At 41.8% G+C, this 16,146-nt stretch overlaps 1 protein-coding gene across 1 annotated transcript in view; it reads left to right on the top strand.

Moving 5' to 3' along the window:
* Positions 1-16,146, top strand: part of PRORP (protein only RNase P catalytic subunit) — a 145,259-nt gene that overhangs the window by 5,894 nt on the left and 123,219 nt on the right. Inside the window, exon 2 of the mRNA XM_089680215.1 lies at positions 8,861-8,908. Within this exon, the coding sequence (XP_089536341.1) occupies positions 8,861-8,908 (48 nt within the window). The remainder of the gene's footprint in view (positions 1-8,860; positions 8,909-16,146) is intronic.

Below are 16,146 nucleotides of genomic sequence, written 5' to 3'. Positions count from 1 at the left end.
TCATCTATGTGGTCTTTTATTACACTCTCCAGTATCTTCCCAACGATAGATGTTAAACTAACAGGTCTATAATTACTTGGTGAAGATTTTGACCCTTTTTTAAATAATGGCACCACATTGGCCTTACGCCAATCTAGTGGTACTATGTCAGTCATTAAAGAGTCCCTAAAAATGAGAAACAATGGCTTTAAAATGACAGAGCTCAATTCTTTAAGGACCCGTGGGTGTATGCCATCCGGTGCAGGTGTTTTATTCACCTTTATTCTGTCTAAATATTTGTGGATCATATCAATTGTGAGTCAATGTGGATCATCTGTAGCTGTGTCAATACCATGCCCATTATGGACAAGAGCTCCCCCATGCTTCTTTGTATACACAGAGCTGAAGACGATATTAAATAAATTTGCCTTCTCTTTGTCCCCAGTCACCCACTCTAGATTTTTTTGTAAAGGCGCCTTCATGCTCGGACCGGACCTTTTTACTGTTAATATATTTGAAGAATTTTTTGGGGTTGGTCCTGCCATCTTTTGCAATCTGTATTTCATTTACAATTTTTGTGGCCTTGATTTCCTTTTTGGATATTCTGTTATGTTCTTTGTAATATTTAAACGATGATAGTGTTCCTTCATTTTTATATTTAATAAACACTCTTTTCTTATTATCTATAGCTTTTTTAACTTTGGTCGTAAGCCACATAGCTTTGATTTTTAGCCTTTTAAACTTGTTGCCCATGGGAATATATTTTGCAGTGTGTTCACATACACTCTTTTTGAAGAACTCCCATTTCTAAATTGTGTTCATTGATGCCAATACTCTCCCAGTCTAAGTCTTGAAGAGCAGCTTTGGAAAATTAGCTCTTAAAATTGAGCGTTTTTATTTTTCCCGTATGTGCTTTCTGTTTACAGCTAACAATAAATGAAATCATGTTATGGTCACTGCTACCTAGATGTTCTTTTATATGGACATTCATAATAAGCTCTGCAAGGTTTGAGATTACCAGGTCCAGCAGAGCATCATTCCTAGTTGGGACCTCTATGAACCGTACCATAAAATTGTCCTGTAGTAGGTTTAAAATTTTTTGCCCTTTTAACAGTTCCTGCAGTGCCATCACTCCAGTCAGTTTCCAGGTAGTTATCTATCCCCCATTATTATCAATGTCCAAGCCCTTGCAGCCCTTTTGATCTGTGCTGAGTCTCCACCTCCTCATTAACACTGTGAGGCCTATAACAAACTCCAATTATTTCCTTTGTAGTATGCACCCCATGTGTAGTTTCCCCATAATGCTTCAGCCTCATCACACTCTCCATCAACTATGTCCTCTTTCACACTCGCTCTGAGATCACTTCTCACATAGAGACAGACACCACCACCTTTCCTATTTACCATGTCTCTCCGAAAAAGAACATAGCCAGGAATATTAATGGCCCAGTCATGTGAAGAATGAAGCCAAGATTCAGCAAAACCAATTAAATCATAGTTCTCTTCATGAACCAAAGTTTCCAACTCACCTATTTTGCTTGGCAGACTTCTGGCATTGGTGAACAAACACTTTAATCCATTGACACCGTGTGCACACGTATTTTCAATATTTTTCATACAAATGGTACCAATTCCACTGGTTGTTTGTAAAATGGGAACCTTCTTATCATCTGCCATAGCCCTCCCCCCATCTTTCCCCATTCCACCCACCAATAAGTACTGACCCCTGTCTGATCTGTCTACCCCGTTATAGTCTAATTCTCCCTTCCCCCTCGATCCTAGTTTAAATACTCCTCCAGCCTTCCCATAAATCTCTCCCCCAGCACAGCTGACCTCCTTCCATTTATGTGCAAACCATCTCTAGCATATAGATTGCACCCTAATGAAAAGTCAGCCCAGTGCTCTGGAAACCCAAATGCTTCCCTCTTACACCAGGTCTTCCACCATGCATTGAGTTCTCTAATCTCACCTTGTCTTTCCTGAGTTGCACATGGCACAGGTAATATTTCAGAGAATATCACCTTGGAGGTCCTTCCCTTCAAATTGCAGCCTAGTTCTTTAAATTGATTTTTAAGGAGCCTCCACCTTCCATGTATTCTGTCATTGGTTCCAACATGGACCAAGACAGCTGGTTCATGCCCAGCCCCTCCCAGTAATTTATCAATTCGGTTCACCACATGCCGAACCCTGGCACCAGGGAGACGGCAAACCATTCGGTTGAGGCGATCCTGACTACAAATTATCAGTCCCTCTGATTATAGAATCCCCTACTACCACCAGCTGTCTAGGCCTCCCTGCACTACCCTCACCACCCCTCCCAGATGGTCTGCCCTCCTGGCTGTTAGGGATAGCAATGACATTCAGGGCTGCGACCCCTGAGCTTGCCAACCCCACATCTTCACCCAACTTCGCAAATCTGTTTGGGTGCACAAACCCAGGGCCAGCCTTCCTTTTCTGTGAGCCCCTACCACTCCCTCTCCTTACAGTAACCTATCTTCCTACCTGATAATCCTGATTAGCCCATCCGCCCTCCACATCAATCCCATTAGCTACCTGCACAGAGCGCAGAAGACCCCTTTCAAGGTTGTCGGTTCTGCCCAGTGTTGCAACTTTCTCCGCCAGATCTCTAACGTGAGTTTCCAGAAGGGCAACCCGCTCACATCTTTTGCAGTGGTATCCATTCTGGAGCTGTTGCTCCATTGCTGTATACATGCAGCACACTGTGCACTGCACAAACCTTCCACCCTGCTAGCGCACATTATTAATATCAATTGTCACTTACAGGTTAGTAGACTCCTGTTATAATCTCTTGTTTTTCACTCCGTTTTTTTAACTCCACTTATCAAATGTCCACTTAGTCAAAGGTCCAGCAGGCAAAATACAGGCACGCTCAAGAATGAGCACGCTCAGAGTGAGCTCTACAGCAAGTTATGTAGGACCTGTATCACCTGTGACCAATTAACCCCTCCCCTTAATTAGCAGACTGAAGGAAGACAAGGAAAGGAAGAAAAAAAGTGACAGAAAAAGTGATTTTAAAAAAGCAAAAGCTTTTAGCAAGACCCAAAGAAAGTAAAACAACTACAAGCACCAGCAATCTCTAGCAGTCAAAAGTAAACTTTCACTCTCCACTCAAATATCCCACTCTTTTTAGCTATCAGCCAGCAAAAAATGCCAGTGGTACTGTGATGGATTTGGTAAAATGTCTATTCGGTTTCCTCCTGAATATATATACATTTTATACATATTTACTTTTATACTTTTTTATATTTCTAAATATATGTGTTGTGCGTATATATTTTGTCTGCTGGGCTTTGCAGTCCTCCTTAACTTGTTTGTTCAGCGATGTTCTCAATCCCTCCCGTCGAGCTGTGAGGAACTTGCAGTTACGGCCTTGAATATGTGAGGGAGTGAAGAGATAACGGCAACAAGCTTCAAGTTTTTTCCTTCTTTCTATATTTCAGCCAACCAAAATGTGCTATGATCATATTTACATGATAATGACGTATACTCTATTGTTTTCTATGTATAAAAGGTTAAGCACCGCCCTGCAATAAACAGAGATGAGGACGTGGTTATACTGCACCGTTGTCAGTGTGATCATTTTCCGGCGTCCACGTGCAATTCATTTCTCAAAAAATTAGGAACAGCAGCAGAAATCCTACCCTGAACCCCATTGTGGTTCTCATGACCATTTTAGTACCGCTGATATTTTTCTAATGTTTTTGCTGTGTGAGCAATTTAAGTTTGGCGTTCTTTCTCCCCCTAGGCTTAGTCTCAGGAAGATGCGGCAACTGCGTCGCATCTCCTGGATAATGCATTCCCGGCCACCTTTTCCACCCAAAACACACACAGCATGTTGCTGCCCTCCTGCTGCCATCTTCGACAAGCCAGCAACTGGGTTACTGTAGGTCCTGAATCTGGACACACAAAACCCCATACATTTTGCACTCTATACTATGAATATCCCACTGCAGATCCCATTCTTTAGCAATGACACCTTACGGGCGAGTAAGTTGGGGCTTGGGACAAAAGGACAGAATAACATATACTGCAGACAGCCTACTGGAAACGTCAAACACCACTGAAGGTGAAATCTGTTCCCTTCTCCGGAAGCAATATCCTAATATGACACCGCGCCCTTCTGACTCTAGCTTCCTCTCAGATATTCACCATGTGGCCTGTCTGACAAAAGCATATTTCTCTGCCACTATGTCTGAATTATTTGGAAAACTTTTGGCATTTCTTGATCCTTCAATTTAAAGGTAAAAAAATGCTATACCTCCTCTTTTCCCCCTGGCCCTGTTCAAGGATCGGAAACAGAACCTCTTTTACCTGAGGATATTATGGAGGAAAGTATTGAGGACCCTTATTGTATAGTGGAGACCACAGAGAATTTTCCTTCCCCTGCATTTGATGGGGTGTGAGCTGTGGACACAGTAATTAACATGATGCAGGCTATACTTTTTTTGTAATTATTGTAAATTTTTATTAAAGGCCAAAGCCCATTTTTTTTTCCAGAACAGAGTTAAAACAACACTTTAGGTGTAAACATTGCAATAGAAGAGAATCACAATCAATATAAAAGAAAACAGAAGAAATGTGAACATAATTAGACAGCATGGTAAACTGTACAATACTTAAAGCACAAAACGACATAAACCGGCATATCTTTAGGTTACATTATTTGTCAGACGCTTGGTACATGAAGAGGTGTCTGAGCTATAAGAGGGGTGGGGGGGGAGAGGAAGGAAGTCTACCAAAGGGAAATTGATCCCATAATTCCCAAATAGATCAAAAATGACCTGAGTAATCACCCACTAGAGCTGTAAGATATTCCATTTCCCTGATTGCAGAGGTCGCTCTTAAGAGATGATTTAGCGTAGGGACATCAACTGATTTCCAGAGTCGTGGTATCACCCATCTAGCAGCTGTCAGAATGTGTATTCCCAACCTTTTAGACCGCTTAGAGAATACCCCTAAAGGGTAGCCCCAAAAGATAGTGTAGCGGGTCTAGGGGTAGGGTAACATTGAGTACTTGCTCCAAGACCTTTTTAACCATAGCCCAATAACCCGCAATCTGTGGACAAAACCAAAAAATGTGTGCCAGGGTGCCTACTCCTCCCATGCACCTCCAGCACCTGTCAGACAGATTTGGGTTGATTGCATGAAGCACTACAGGGGTCTTGTACCAATGCATCAATATTTTATATATGTTTTCTATATACACAACACAATGAGAGGTCTTAGTAGCAGATTCCCAAATCATCTGCCAACATTTCAAAAAGATTGAGCATTGGAGTTCGTCCTCCCATCTCTTCATATAGCATATACTTTTGCCTAACAGCACCTAACTCTCCACAGCCAAAACAAGTTCCTGTGGGCACTGAGAGACTTTTCCCATACTTGCACAGATTGATTGTGCACTTTGTGAGGATTGGCTCAACCCTGAGAGGGTTTTCATTCTTCCTAAGCTTTTAGCTGATTTTTTTCTTAAGTAAAATGATTTTAGGAAGAAATAGGCATTTCTGTAGTGGATCCTGCAATTTTAGTTCTCAATAAACCTCTTACAGTTCCTATTGAGGATGTTCCTCCTTGTAAGGATTGTGTTGATAGACCGTTTTCGACCCCTCTTAAAGGCGTTATTTGCTCTTGTTGCCATATTTACTTTCCAGACTATTGCTAACTGGATAACACAAATGAACAAAGACCTGGCATCTTTCTTTGATCACCCTGCATTCTTAGACAAATTGCAGCTGAAGCCCCCAGCCTTACTGTTTTTGTGTTGATGCTATAGCGTGTGTAATTCACCAAATCCCAAGAATATCCCTTACCTCTGCATATGCTCTGGATTTTGTTGCAAAAAGCTTGGTCTGCTGAACTCGCTTCCTATTTGATGATGAATGCCTGTTTGGAGAATCCCTTGAAAAATTCATCAGTGAAGTCACTGGGAGAAAGATGTCCCACAAGAAAAAAAAAACCTAAGTCTCTTACTCCTACCGCTACTAATTTTGCTCAGCTTTTTGTTTTCCCCAGGCATCAAGCTGAAAATCAAAGCATGAAAACTTCCTTTTGCCGCAAGATCTGGACTCCCAAGTCCACTGAGATTACCTTGAAGCCCTACCCACAATAAAGGGCACACCACTCCTTGTAGTGGGGGGGACATCTGTTGGCATGTGTGTCAGTCTGGATCCAAGAAGTCTGAGACCTCTTGGTCCAATGTGTCACTTCAAAGGGATACATGAAAGAATATCTATCTCTGTCCCCTCGTTGCTATTTGACTTTCAATCTGGTAGCTTCAGACCAATAGAAGATTGGTGTGGAGATTTAATGACAGCCTTGCACCAAGTTTAGGTACAAGGAGTGGTTATACCAGTCCCCTTTAGAAGAGTGGTTTCACGGTTTCTAGTCAAACTTATTTACATTCCAAAAACCAAATGGCAGCATCCACCCAATAAACCAATCTAACAAATTTCTTCGGGTACTGAAATTCCAGATGGAATCAACAAGATCTATAATTTCTTCTCTCAGATAAGGGGCATTTCTGGCATCAGTAGTCATACAAGATGCCGATCTACATATCCCCATCTTCCCCTCACATCAACACTTTCTGTGTTTTGCTGTGGGAGATCAGCACTTCTACTTGGTGGCACTACCATTTGGGCTCTCTGATAAACTCTGAGTGTTCACAAAAAAGCTTTCCCCACTTCTGGCTCTTCTGCGAACCCAGGACATTCATGTTACAGCTTACCTGGATAACCTGGACAACCTCCAGCCACAAGACTCCTCAATCATAACCTTATTCCCAATGTCTGAAGGATGATTATGTTTAATCAAACCCACATCTTTTTCGACTGTCCACATCCCTGGAGTGGACAGTTGGCAGGAGGGCTTCCTAAGCTGCCAAAGCCTAGACCTAGGTGAGTGGCCTCTGCAACTCAAGATATTTCAAAATATCTGTCTAAGCTGTGGAAAACTGGATGTGGACATCCTGATTCGATAACAAGCTGAACAAATTTGTAGCCAAGACCAGGGATCCTCTAGCTTTTGCAGTAGATGCTTCGCTGATTCCTTGGACTCAATTCAAACTGGTGTATGCCTTCTCTCCAATGAAGATCCTTCTTCGACTGCTAGATAATAGAGGAAAGTGTCCCACTGATTCTATGAAATTGCCTCATAAGAACATGGTACACAGACATACTCAGACTTCTGGCAGGCGGGCCTTGTCCTCTTCCAAACAGACCAGACCTTTTGGCCCAAGGCTCCCTGTTCTATTCTGCTTCTCAGTCACTGGCTTTAAAGTGATTCTAAAGGTTCTTTTTGTAAAATGACAAATATGTTATACTTACCTGCTATGTGCAGTGGTTTTGCACAGAGCGGCCTGGATTTTCCTCTTCCCGAGTACTCCACAGACTTTCCTGGTTCCTCCTTTCTGTCGGGTGCCCCCATAGTAAGCAGCTTGTTATGGTGGCACTCGCTTCTCCTTGTGTCCATTCTCACGTCCGTGTGTTCGTGTGCCCTGCCTCCTCTCTCTCTTCATTGACTGACTGGTTGTGATTGACAGCAGCGGGAGCCAATGGCTGTCTCAGCCAATGAGGAGGCAGAGACCCGGGGAAGCCAAGGCTGTCGTAAACATCAGTGGATCTCGATGATGCTCAGGTAAGTATTGAAGGGGCTGGGGGCACTGCTGCATACAGAAGGTTTTTTTACCTTCATAAATAGAATGCAAGAAGGTAAAAAACCTTGAGCCTTTACAACTGAATGGCTGTTTGAAAGGCTAAGGGTATTTCTGACCCTATTATTCCACCTTACACAGAGCAAGAAACTCCAACTCCTGCAAAAATTTTTATTTTAACAGATATGAAACACCAGCAAGATTTACCATCGCACATGGAAGGATTACTGTCCCTGGAATGAAGACAGATAGCTGAACCCTAGGGAATAATCGATCATATTTAGGCCTTTCCTCAGTCTGATCTTTACCAACATCTGGCCGTGAGTACCCCCAAGGGACAGGTTTTTGCCTTGTATATTCCCTTCCAGAAACCTTATGCCTTGGAATCCCTTATGAAGACCTTCCTCAGGGAGTTTCTTTGAGACCAAAACCTTCCTTTTTTGACTAAGAAAGTCTCTTCTCTCCACCTCATTGGGGCATTGTCCTCCTTTTCCCTCTGTCCTGCGCCAAACCGTGTTATGTCTAAAGTCCACTTAGGTTGAAATGCGTCAATGCTTGCGCATTGTAGTTTTCTCTGCTCAATGGATCTGAAATAAAGGAGATTTTATATTTATGCATACCATGTTGCCGACCTTTTGTTTTGAAGCCTGCATATATCATGTATGAATATAAATACTGTGTCCTGTATTGTACTCCAATATAAGAAATGTTATAGGCAAGTCAAAATTCCTATTTTATCACTGTCTGTGGCCCTATTGGAGAGCTTTTGCTCATTTCTTATGTTCACTACCACACAGGAGAGGCCATCGAAAATATACTATTCCAGTTTTGGAGTTGAGATGTGACCCTGCAGCGCAAATAAACTTGATTCCATAGATCTTTACCAAGTGCCATTTAGAGATTTGTATGCTTAAAACATATCTAAAACCAAACCTTTTTTTAGGTAGTTTTGGGTATAGTGGAGAAGGGTTAGCAAATCCATCTAGTTCCTACTGCAGTCCCCAAATAGGAAGGTTAAACAGTACATATAGCTGCATTTCAACAATGTATTTATCTTCTTGCCTGTTGTTTTGTTTTGCTGAGCTTATTGTCTAGGTATGTATGTGATTTGAATATCACACAAAAATGTTATTATCATAGCTTACTCACATGTTTACTGTTGTATTTGCAAATGGTTGTTTTCTAAAATGTCATTTTCATGTCCTTTAGTATTCCTGGTGAATCCTGGAGGGGGAAGCAAACCTTCATCAGTAATAGGTAAGTGTGTTAATATTATTAAGGCCCCCCTTCATACAGCAAAATAACTGACACCCCTGATTCTGGGCAGATTTGGGAAGCAATAGCATAAAGGAATGTTGGGGTTGATTTGCTAAAACTGGAGATTTGAAAATCTGGTGCACCTGTGCATTGAAACCAATCAGTTTTCATGTTTATTGTCAAAGCTGAATTGAACAAGCTGAAGTTAGAAGCTGATTAGCTACCATGGATAGCGGCACCACATTTTGCACTCTCCAGTTTTAGTAAATCAACCCCACTGTATTTTTGCTGCAGTACCAAATTTCACCTAAAGGGAAGTTTGTATATGCAGCATTCTTGACTTAGAAAACCCGCGAATGGCAGAAAGTGGAGGCTTCCTCGTTTGCTACTACATAATGGCATCCTGAACAAACGGACTTTCTTATTTTATTGAATGTTTTCTTAAAGTGGAACTTTACATAAAAATGTTCTGTAATAAAGGATTTTTACCTGTCTTTTGCAATATTTTTGACTATGTATGCTTATCTGTGCATGCACATCTTGTTGTACAATTCTGGCATCTGCCAGGATGAATTAACTTCCATGCATATACCATGAAAAAAGAAAAAAAGCCATCCAAATTGATACGAAAACCGTATCTCAGTAATATCTCTGACTCACTTATATAAAAGTGTGGATTATAAACCTAGTAATACTGGAAAACAAAAATTGGCAGTTGACTAGTGCAGAGCCACCGAGAAAGTGGTTAATTAAATCCTACACGGAGTAATTTGTCACTACAAAGGTGAATGCGACTGTGTATTTATTTGATCACTTAGATCATGAAATAGGTTGACATTGACAGGGTGAACATATTGCAATCATGTTAAAATCAAAGAGTTAAAATAAAAAACTGTTTGGCGTCTTCAAAAATGACTGTATAGGCAGAAATGATCTGTATGGCCTAGTAAATTCGTTTGCTTCTTTGGCTGTTCCCTTATGAATATCACAGTGAAAATGGATGAAGTCCTAGGAATTAAATAATGGATTATGATGAATACAAAGGAAACAAGGGCTAATCATCTGGACATCAACCTAGCAGGATGCACATGTTCATATTAATTAAGTTGTAAATATACCTCTCTTTACCTTAACAATAAATGTGCCATGGTATAGAAATGGTGGGTATGTGTCTTCCTGGATAACCAGGATAGATGGAAATGAATCCACAGTGAGAAGTGACTCTAAGGGTGAAATAAATATAAAGTATTAAGAGATAAATACCACTAGTGCTAAAGTGTCATACAAATAACTAATGTGAATTAAAATGTGGAAGACCAGAAAAATTTCTCACTGTTCATGTGAAAAAACATGAGTAAATTTGTAAAGGAGTAGTAGTCCAGAATAGTTAATATGGAGAATTCCGGTAGATGTCATTCAAACATCAATGGTCCCTTTTAAAAGTGCCCCTCTAGGGATTCCAAAAATTACTCTTTTTGAAGACTTGATGCGGCTCCTATGAAGAGTTGGTGCGGCTCCTATAGAGGTGTGTGAGACTAATGTCCCATAACACAGACTATATAACACACGGTATAATAATTACCTATTACGTCCAAACATTCCCCTTAATCTAGGGCTCGAAACGGCTTAGTTATTGCATAGCATATAGCTCTCGTTAAAAAATTGCGGTCTAAAGTGACTCAACTTAACACTCTAGTACTTGCCACCGGTGGAAGTGAACTGAGTCACTTGAATCGCCGAAAAAAGCTCCTCAGAGTTGTTGCCTTGTTGTTATCTATATTGCCTCATGCTTATCCAAGATGGAGCTGCAACGCTTGCTTCTTTTCCCTTGTGGATGCCGCAGCCTATGAAGATGCCGAGCGCGATGATGTCATTACGTTGACGCGTTTCGTCCGCCAATCATCACAGACTTCGTCAGAACTGGGAGGGGACATCTCCTCCATTGCTTTATATAGTGCCTTAATTGCGCCTTTTTAACTGCATACGTCGTCCTCTTGTGTTGAAATGTCATCACTACATTAAAATCAAAAATCCCATAGAAAAACATGATTGTAGAAGAACATTAGGGAAATGGCCCAATTCCATCAGATCTATTTCAGATAGTATTCAGACCATGTTTTTTTATATATATTCATATTTATCAGATAGCTCCGTGGACATATTAAACCTAGTAAATTCTTTATTCCTTCTTAATTCAAAAATACTTTGAAATTAAGCTCAGTATTTAGTCCCTGTGGCAATGATGTACCTAGTGTATAAATCCAATATTTTTCTTTCTGTAGGAGTATTTTGTCAAAATCTCCTATTCTTGAGGAGATATTCAACAAAAAAATTCCCTTCACTTTCAAACCTTCCGTTCTCCCTTTATGCACATCCCAATACTATTACCCTTTCCAAGTAATTCTTACCATCTCTTTCCTTCCCTGTTTACCAACCTATATCTACAACCATATTTTCTATTAAGTTAACCAGTTTGATTCTGCAACTCATCTACTGGGGCACCCCTCATTTTAAGATATTTTTTAGATGTGATCAAATAAATACACAGTCGCATTCACCTTTGTAGTGACAAATTACTCCATGTAGGATTCAATTAACCACTTCCTAGGCGGCTCTGCACTAGTCAACTGCCAATTTTTGTTAACTTCCATGCATGCCTGGGAATTATGTCATCCCAGCACAGCCATCAAGGTGGCTGAAGATACAGAACCCAGAAGAAGACCAGGCGAAGATATCAGCACTAATGATAGGCCAAACACCCCCCTGTTTGTTTCATGGTCGAACATTTGAGCATAATGAAAGTTCGACCGCAAACTTTGAACAGAAGGGACAATTACTCAGCGGTATCTTACCGCATCTGAGTATGCGGTAAGATACCGCACAGCTACTAAGGTTCCCCACTGACAGCTGAATGTAAAAAGAATTGCCGGCACTGCCCAGAATTAAAAAAAAAACAAAAGAAAAAAGGGTGGGGTGACCCTTCGGGTCTGGTATGGATTTTAAGGGGAACCCCTACGCCAAAATGTAAAAAAATCCATACCAGACCCTTATCTGAGTATGCAACCCGGCAGGTTAGGAACCATACCGGGCCACATGCCCTCAACATGGAGGCGGGTGCTTTGGGACAGGGCCTCTTCCCCACAACTGTGGCTGGTGGTTGTGGGGGACTGCGGGCGGGGAGGCATGTTGGAATCTGGAAGCCCCCTTTTAAGCCCCTAGATCCTGCCCACCCCATGTTAATGAGTATGGGGTACATGGTATTGCTACTCATTCACAAAAAGTGTAGTGTAAAAAATGACAGTAGACAGTCTTTGACAAGTTCTTTATTAACAAAAATTGAAAAAATGTCTCCAGAAGTAGATCCAACTTCAATCACGATGCCCGTCAACAAAAACCGCTCTGCTCTCGACGCTGGCTCCCGCCATCTGACAGCTGCAGCGGGATGACAGTTCTGAAATACTGATATGACATCACAAGAGGGCGGGGTCACTCCTACCCCCCTGTGACGTCATCATGCACTGTGATTGGCCAATCAGAATGCACTGTCAGGGCGCAGTGCATTGTGGGGCGTGGCGGGTGAATAGTCCACTGAATGCCCTTATTGTTCATGTGTTCGCACACACAAACAGCCGACTCGAACATATAGCCCACCACTAATTGGCACCAGCGAGGGAACTTGTGGATGTCACATCAGTGGAGAGGTGGTAAGTATAATTCCTCTTTGAATGAGAAGTACAGCCAAAGCTTTTTTGGCTGTACTTCTCCTGTTGATCACAGGAGTGCAGTTCATTCTGTACCCTTGTGACAAGTCACTCAGCTGGTCCAGGCTGGGGAAGAATCCTGACTTTAAAGTCAGGGTCCACCCCAGAGTTTGGAGCGGCACCTGGGTCAGCCTCTCAGCGAGTTGCTGAGAGTCTGAGCCACCCACTTCCTCCCGCTCAGCCCAGTGTTCCACTGTGCACTGGGTGGGGGGGCAGAGCAGACATCAGTATCTGGTAACGTTTCCCACTGTGGGGATGTGTGAAATATTCCCCACAGATCAATGAGTTGCATACATTACAATTGTAACACTTATAGCAACCCTGTCTTTCTGAGAACTGACACTTTATTACAATCCGGGGAGTACCATGATACACATGACCACAATGTTTATATCCCCGGGAATGCAGTTTATGTACATCTGATCATTGCTTTATTTATTTTCGCAGTTTGTAATGTTTCTGTTTACATTGATTTGAATACATTTTTGGAGGGAACATGACATCATGGGGTGGGGCCAAGCTCATTTCACTTCACTCTGATTGGTGGAAGGTTTTCTTAAATAGTTCTCCAGTTTCTATCACAATTTGTTACATGCCTGATGAAGGGGTCCTGCGAGACTCCGAAACGTTGCCTTGCTGTAACTATGTGATGGTTTATTAAAACCTTTGGACCCATATTGGTGATCCTCGGTGTGCTGGTGACATTTTTTCCTTCCTATTCCTCCCACTGACACCAACGATGGGGCTCTATTCCTCCCACTGACACCAACGATGAGGCTCTATTCCTCCCACTGACACCAACAATGGGGATCTATTCCTCCCACTGGCATTCATCATGGAGCCCCATTCCTTCCACTGACACCAACGATAGGGCATTATTCCTCCCGCTGACAAGAATAAGGCACTATTCCTCCCGCTGTGCAAGAATGATAGGGCACTATTCTTTCCGCTGACACGAATGATAGGGCACTATTCCTTCCGCTGACATGAATGATAGGGCACTATTCCTCCCACTGACACCAACAATGGGGCACTATTCCTCCCACTGATACCAATGATGGGGCGCTATTCCTCCCACTGATACCAACGATGGGGTGCTATTCCTCCCACTGACACCAATTGTGGAACACCATTCCTTCCACTGACACGAACGATAGGGCACTATTCCTCCCACTGACGAGAATGATAGGGCACTATTCCTTCTGCTGACATGAATGATAAGGCACTATTCCTCCCACTGACACCAACGATGGGGCTCTATTCCTCACACTGCAAGTGTATAATCGAAACACACACGTTCCTGCGTTAAAAATGGCTGTGTGTATAAGTGGGTGCTGCAGTGACCGTCTGCTGGAACCAAACAGAATCAGCAAGGAAAAAATGTCACTAGCACACCGAGGATCACCAATATGGGTCCAAAGGTTTTAACAATGGGGCACTAATCCTTCCACTGATACCAACGATGGGGCGCTATTCCTCCCAGTGAAACCAACAATATGGTGCTATTCCTCCCCCTAATACCAAAGATGCATTGCTTACTCCCACTGATGCCAGGACAATTTATGATCCCGATGACCACAGTCCAGTCCCCCAAAAAACCTGAAGGACAATAAACTGGGCCTTTGTTTATTTTGTATTATATCTTGTATTACATTGTATTACAATACAAAAATCAACCATAAATCATTTATCACAGCATATACATTCCCAAAAATAAACAAGAAAACTTTAACCCTATTCCCACCCCCCCAATCCCTTCCTTCCCACCCCTCCAATCCCTCCCTTCCCAATACTATTACCCTTTCCAAGTAATTCTTACCATCTCTTTCCTTCCTTGTTTACCAACCTATATCTACAACCCTATTTTCTATTAAGTTAACCAGTTTGATTCTGCAACTCAACTACTGGGGCACCCCTCATTTTAAGATATTTTTCAGATGTTTTGAATTCATACCACCTACTCCTATCTTTTCGAAATGTTTCCATTTTGTCTTCCACCATATGGCGTAACTCCTCCATTCTATTAATTAGGAATGCACCAAAATTTTGGTGTTCGAAATGTTTCCGTGGCCGATATGGAAAAAAAAGCAGCGATACAGGTGCTGAAAAAACCCCGCCCCTTGCCGCCGCTGCCCGCCCACCCACCGCCGCATGCCTGCTGCTGCCGCCACTGGTCGCCGCTTGGTAGTTCTCAGCTTGAGAAACCATCGAATGATCCCTGTGCTGGGCATAGAGAGTAGTGAAGGAAAGATGGCCTCCACTTATCTCTATGCCCTTGGAGGACCAGAGCGATGTCACTTCCGGTTCCTGCCATTTTTTTTCTATAAGCACTAGAGCAATGCTTTTTTGATCTAATGCTTTACATTGCAGAGAAGAGATGTGGGGTCTTATTGACTCCATATCTCTCCATAAAGAGGACCTGTCACTAATTATTTCTATCACAAGGGATGCATGCATTCCTTGTGATAAGAATAAAAGTAATTAAAATTTTTTTTAAAGGGACAGTGCAAAAAAACAAAACAAGAGAATTACATAAATAAAAAAAAGTTTAACCTGCCCCCTTCCCCCCTGTGCTCGCACATAGTGGTGAACGCATATATTGGCCATGACCACATATGTAAACGGTGTTCAAACCACACACGTGAAGTATCGCCACGAATGTCAGAGCAAGAGCAATAATACTCGCACTAGACCTCCTCTGTAACTTTACACTGCTAACCTATAGAAATTTTTAAAGCATCACCAATGGAGATTTTTAAGTACTTCAGTTTCATGCCATTTCACGAGCGTGCGTAATTTTAAAGAGTGACATGTTAGGTATCTATTTATTCGCCGTAACATCCTCTTTCGTATTTTACAAAAATTGGGGTATATATTGTGTTTTTTTAATCAATGTATATTTTTTTCCAAAAAACATATATTCATTTTTAAAAACTGCATTTCGGTTTTAGGCCAAGTGCATTTTGAATTTTCGGTGCACCACTACTACTATATATATATTTGATTCTTTTTATCCAGTCCCTCATTGTTGAAGGGTCCTGATCCTGGCAAAATTTGGGGATTAAACTTTTTGCCGCACTAATCAGATGGTATAATATACTATTTTTACGTTGTTTCATTGACATCTCTGACTTATAAAAAAAGACACACCCACGGATCCTTCTGAATAGATGTCCCCAAAATCCCCTGTAAATTTTGAATTACAGTTGCAAGAAAAGGTATGTGAATCCCTTGGGATTACGTGGAGTTTTGCATGAATTGGGCATAAAATGTGCTCTGAACGTCATCTAAGTCACAACAATAGAAGAACACAGTCTGCTGAACATAATACTACACAAACATTAGATGTTGCCATGGTTTAATTGCACATAACATGTAAACATTCACAGTGCAGGGAGGAAAAAGTATGTGAGGCCCTAGCTTACGTCTCCCAGAGCTAATTGGAGCCAGGAGTGAGCCAACCTTGACTCCAATCAG

This window comes from Staurois parvus, unplaced genomic scaffold (genome assembly GCF_062004578.1).
Source record: "Staurois parvus isolate SC_StPar_1 unplaced genomic scaffold, SC_StPar_1.0 ptg000237l, whole genome shotgun sequence".
NCBI lineage: Eukaryota > Metazoa > Chordata > Amphibia > Anura > Ranidae > Staurois > Staurois parvus.
The sequence above is the reverse complement of the archived record's forward strand: the minus strand, read 5'-3'. Positions and strand labels throughout refer to the sequence as shown.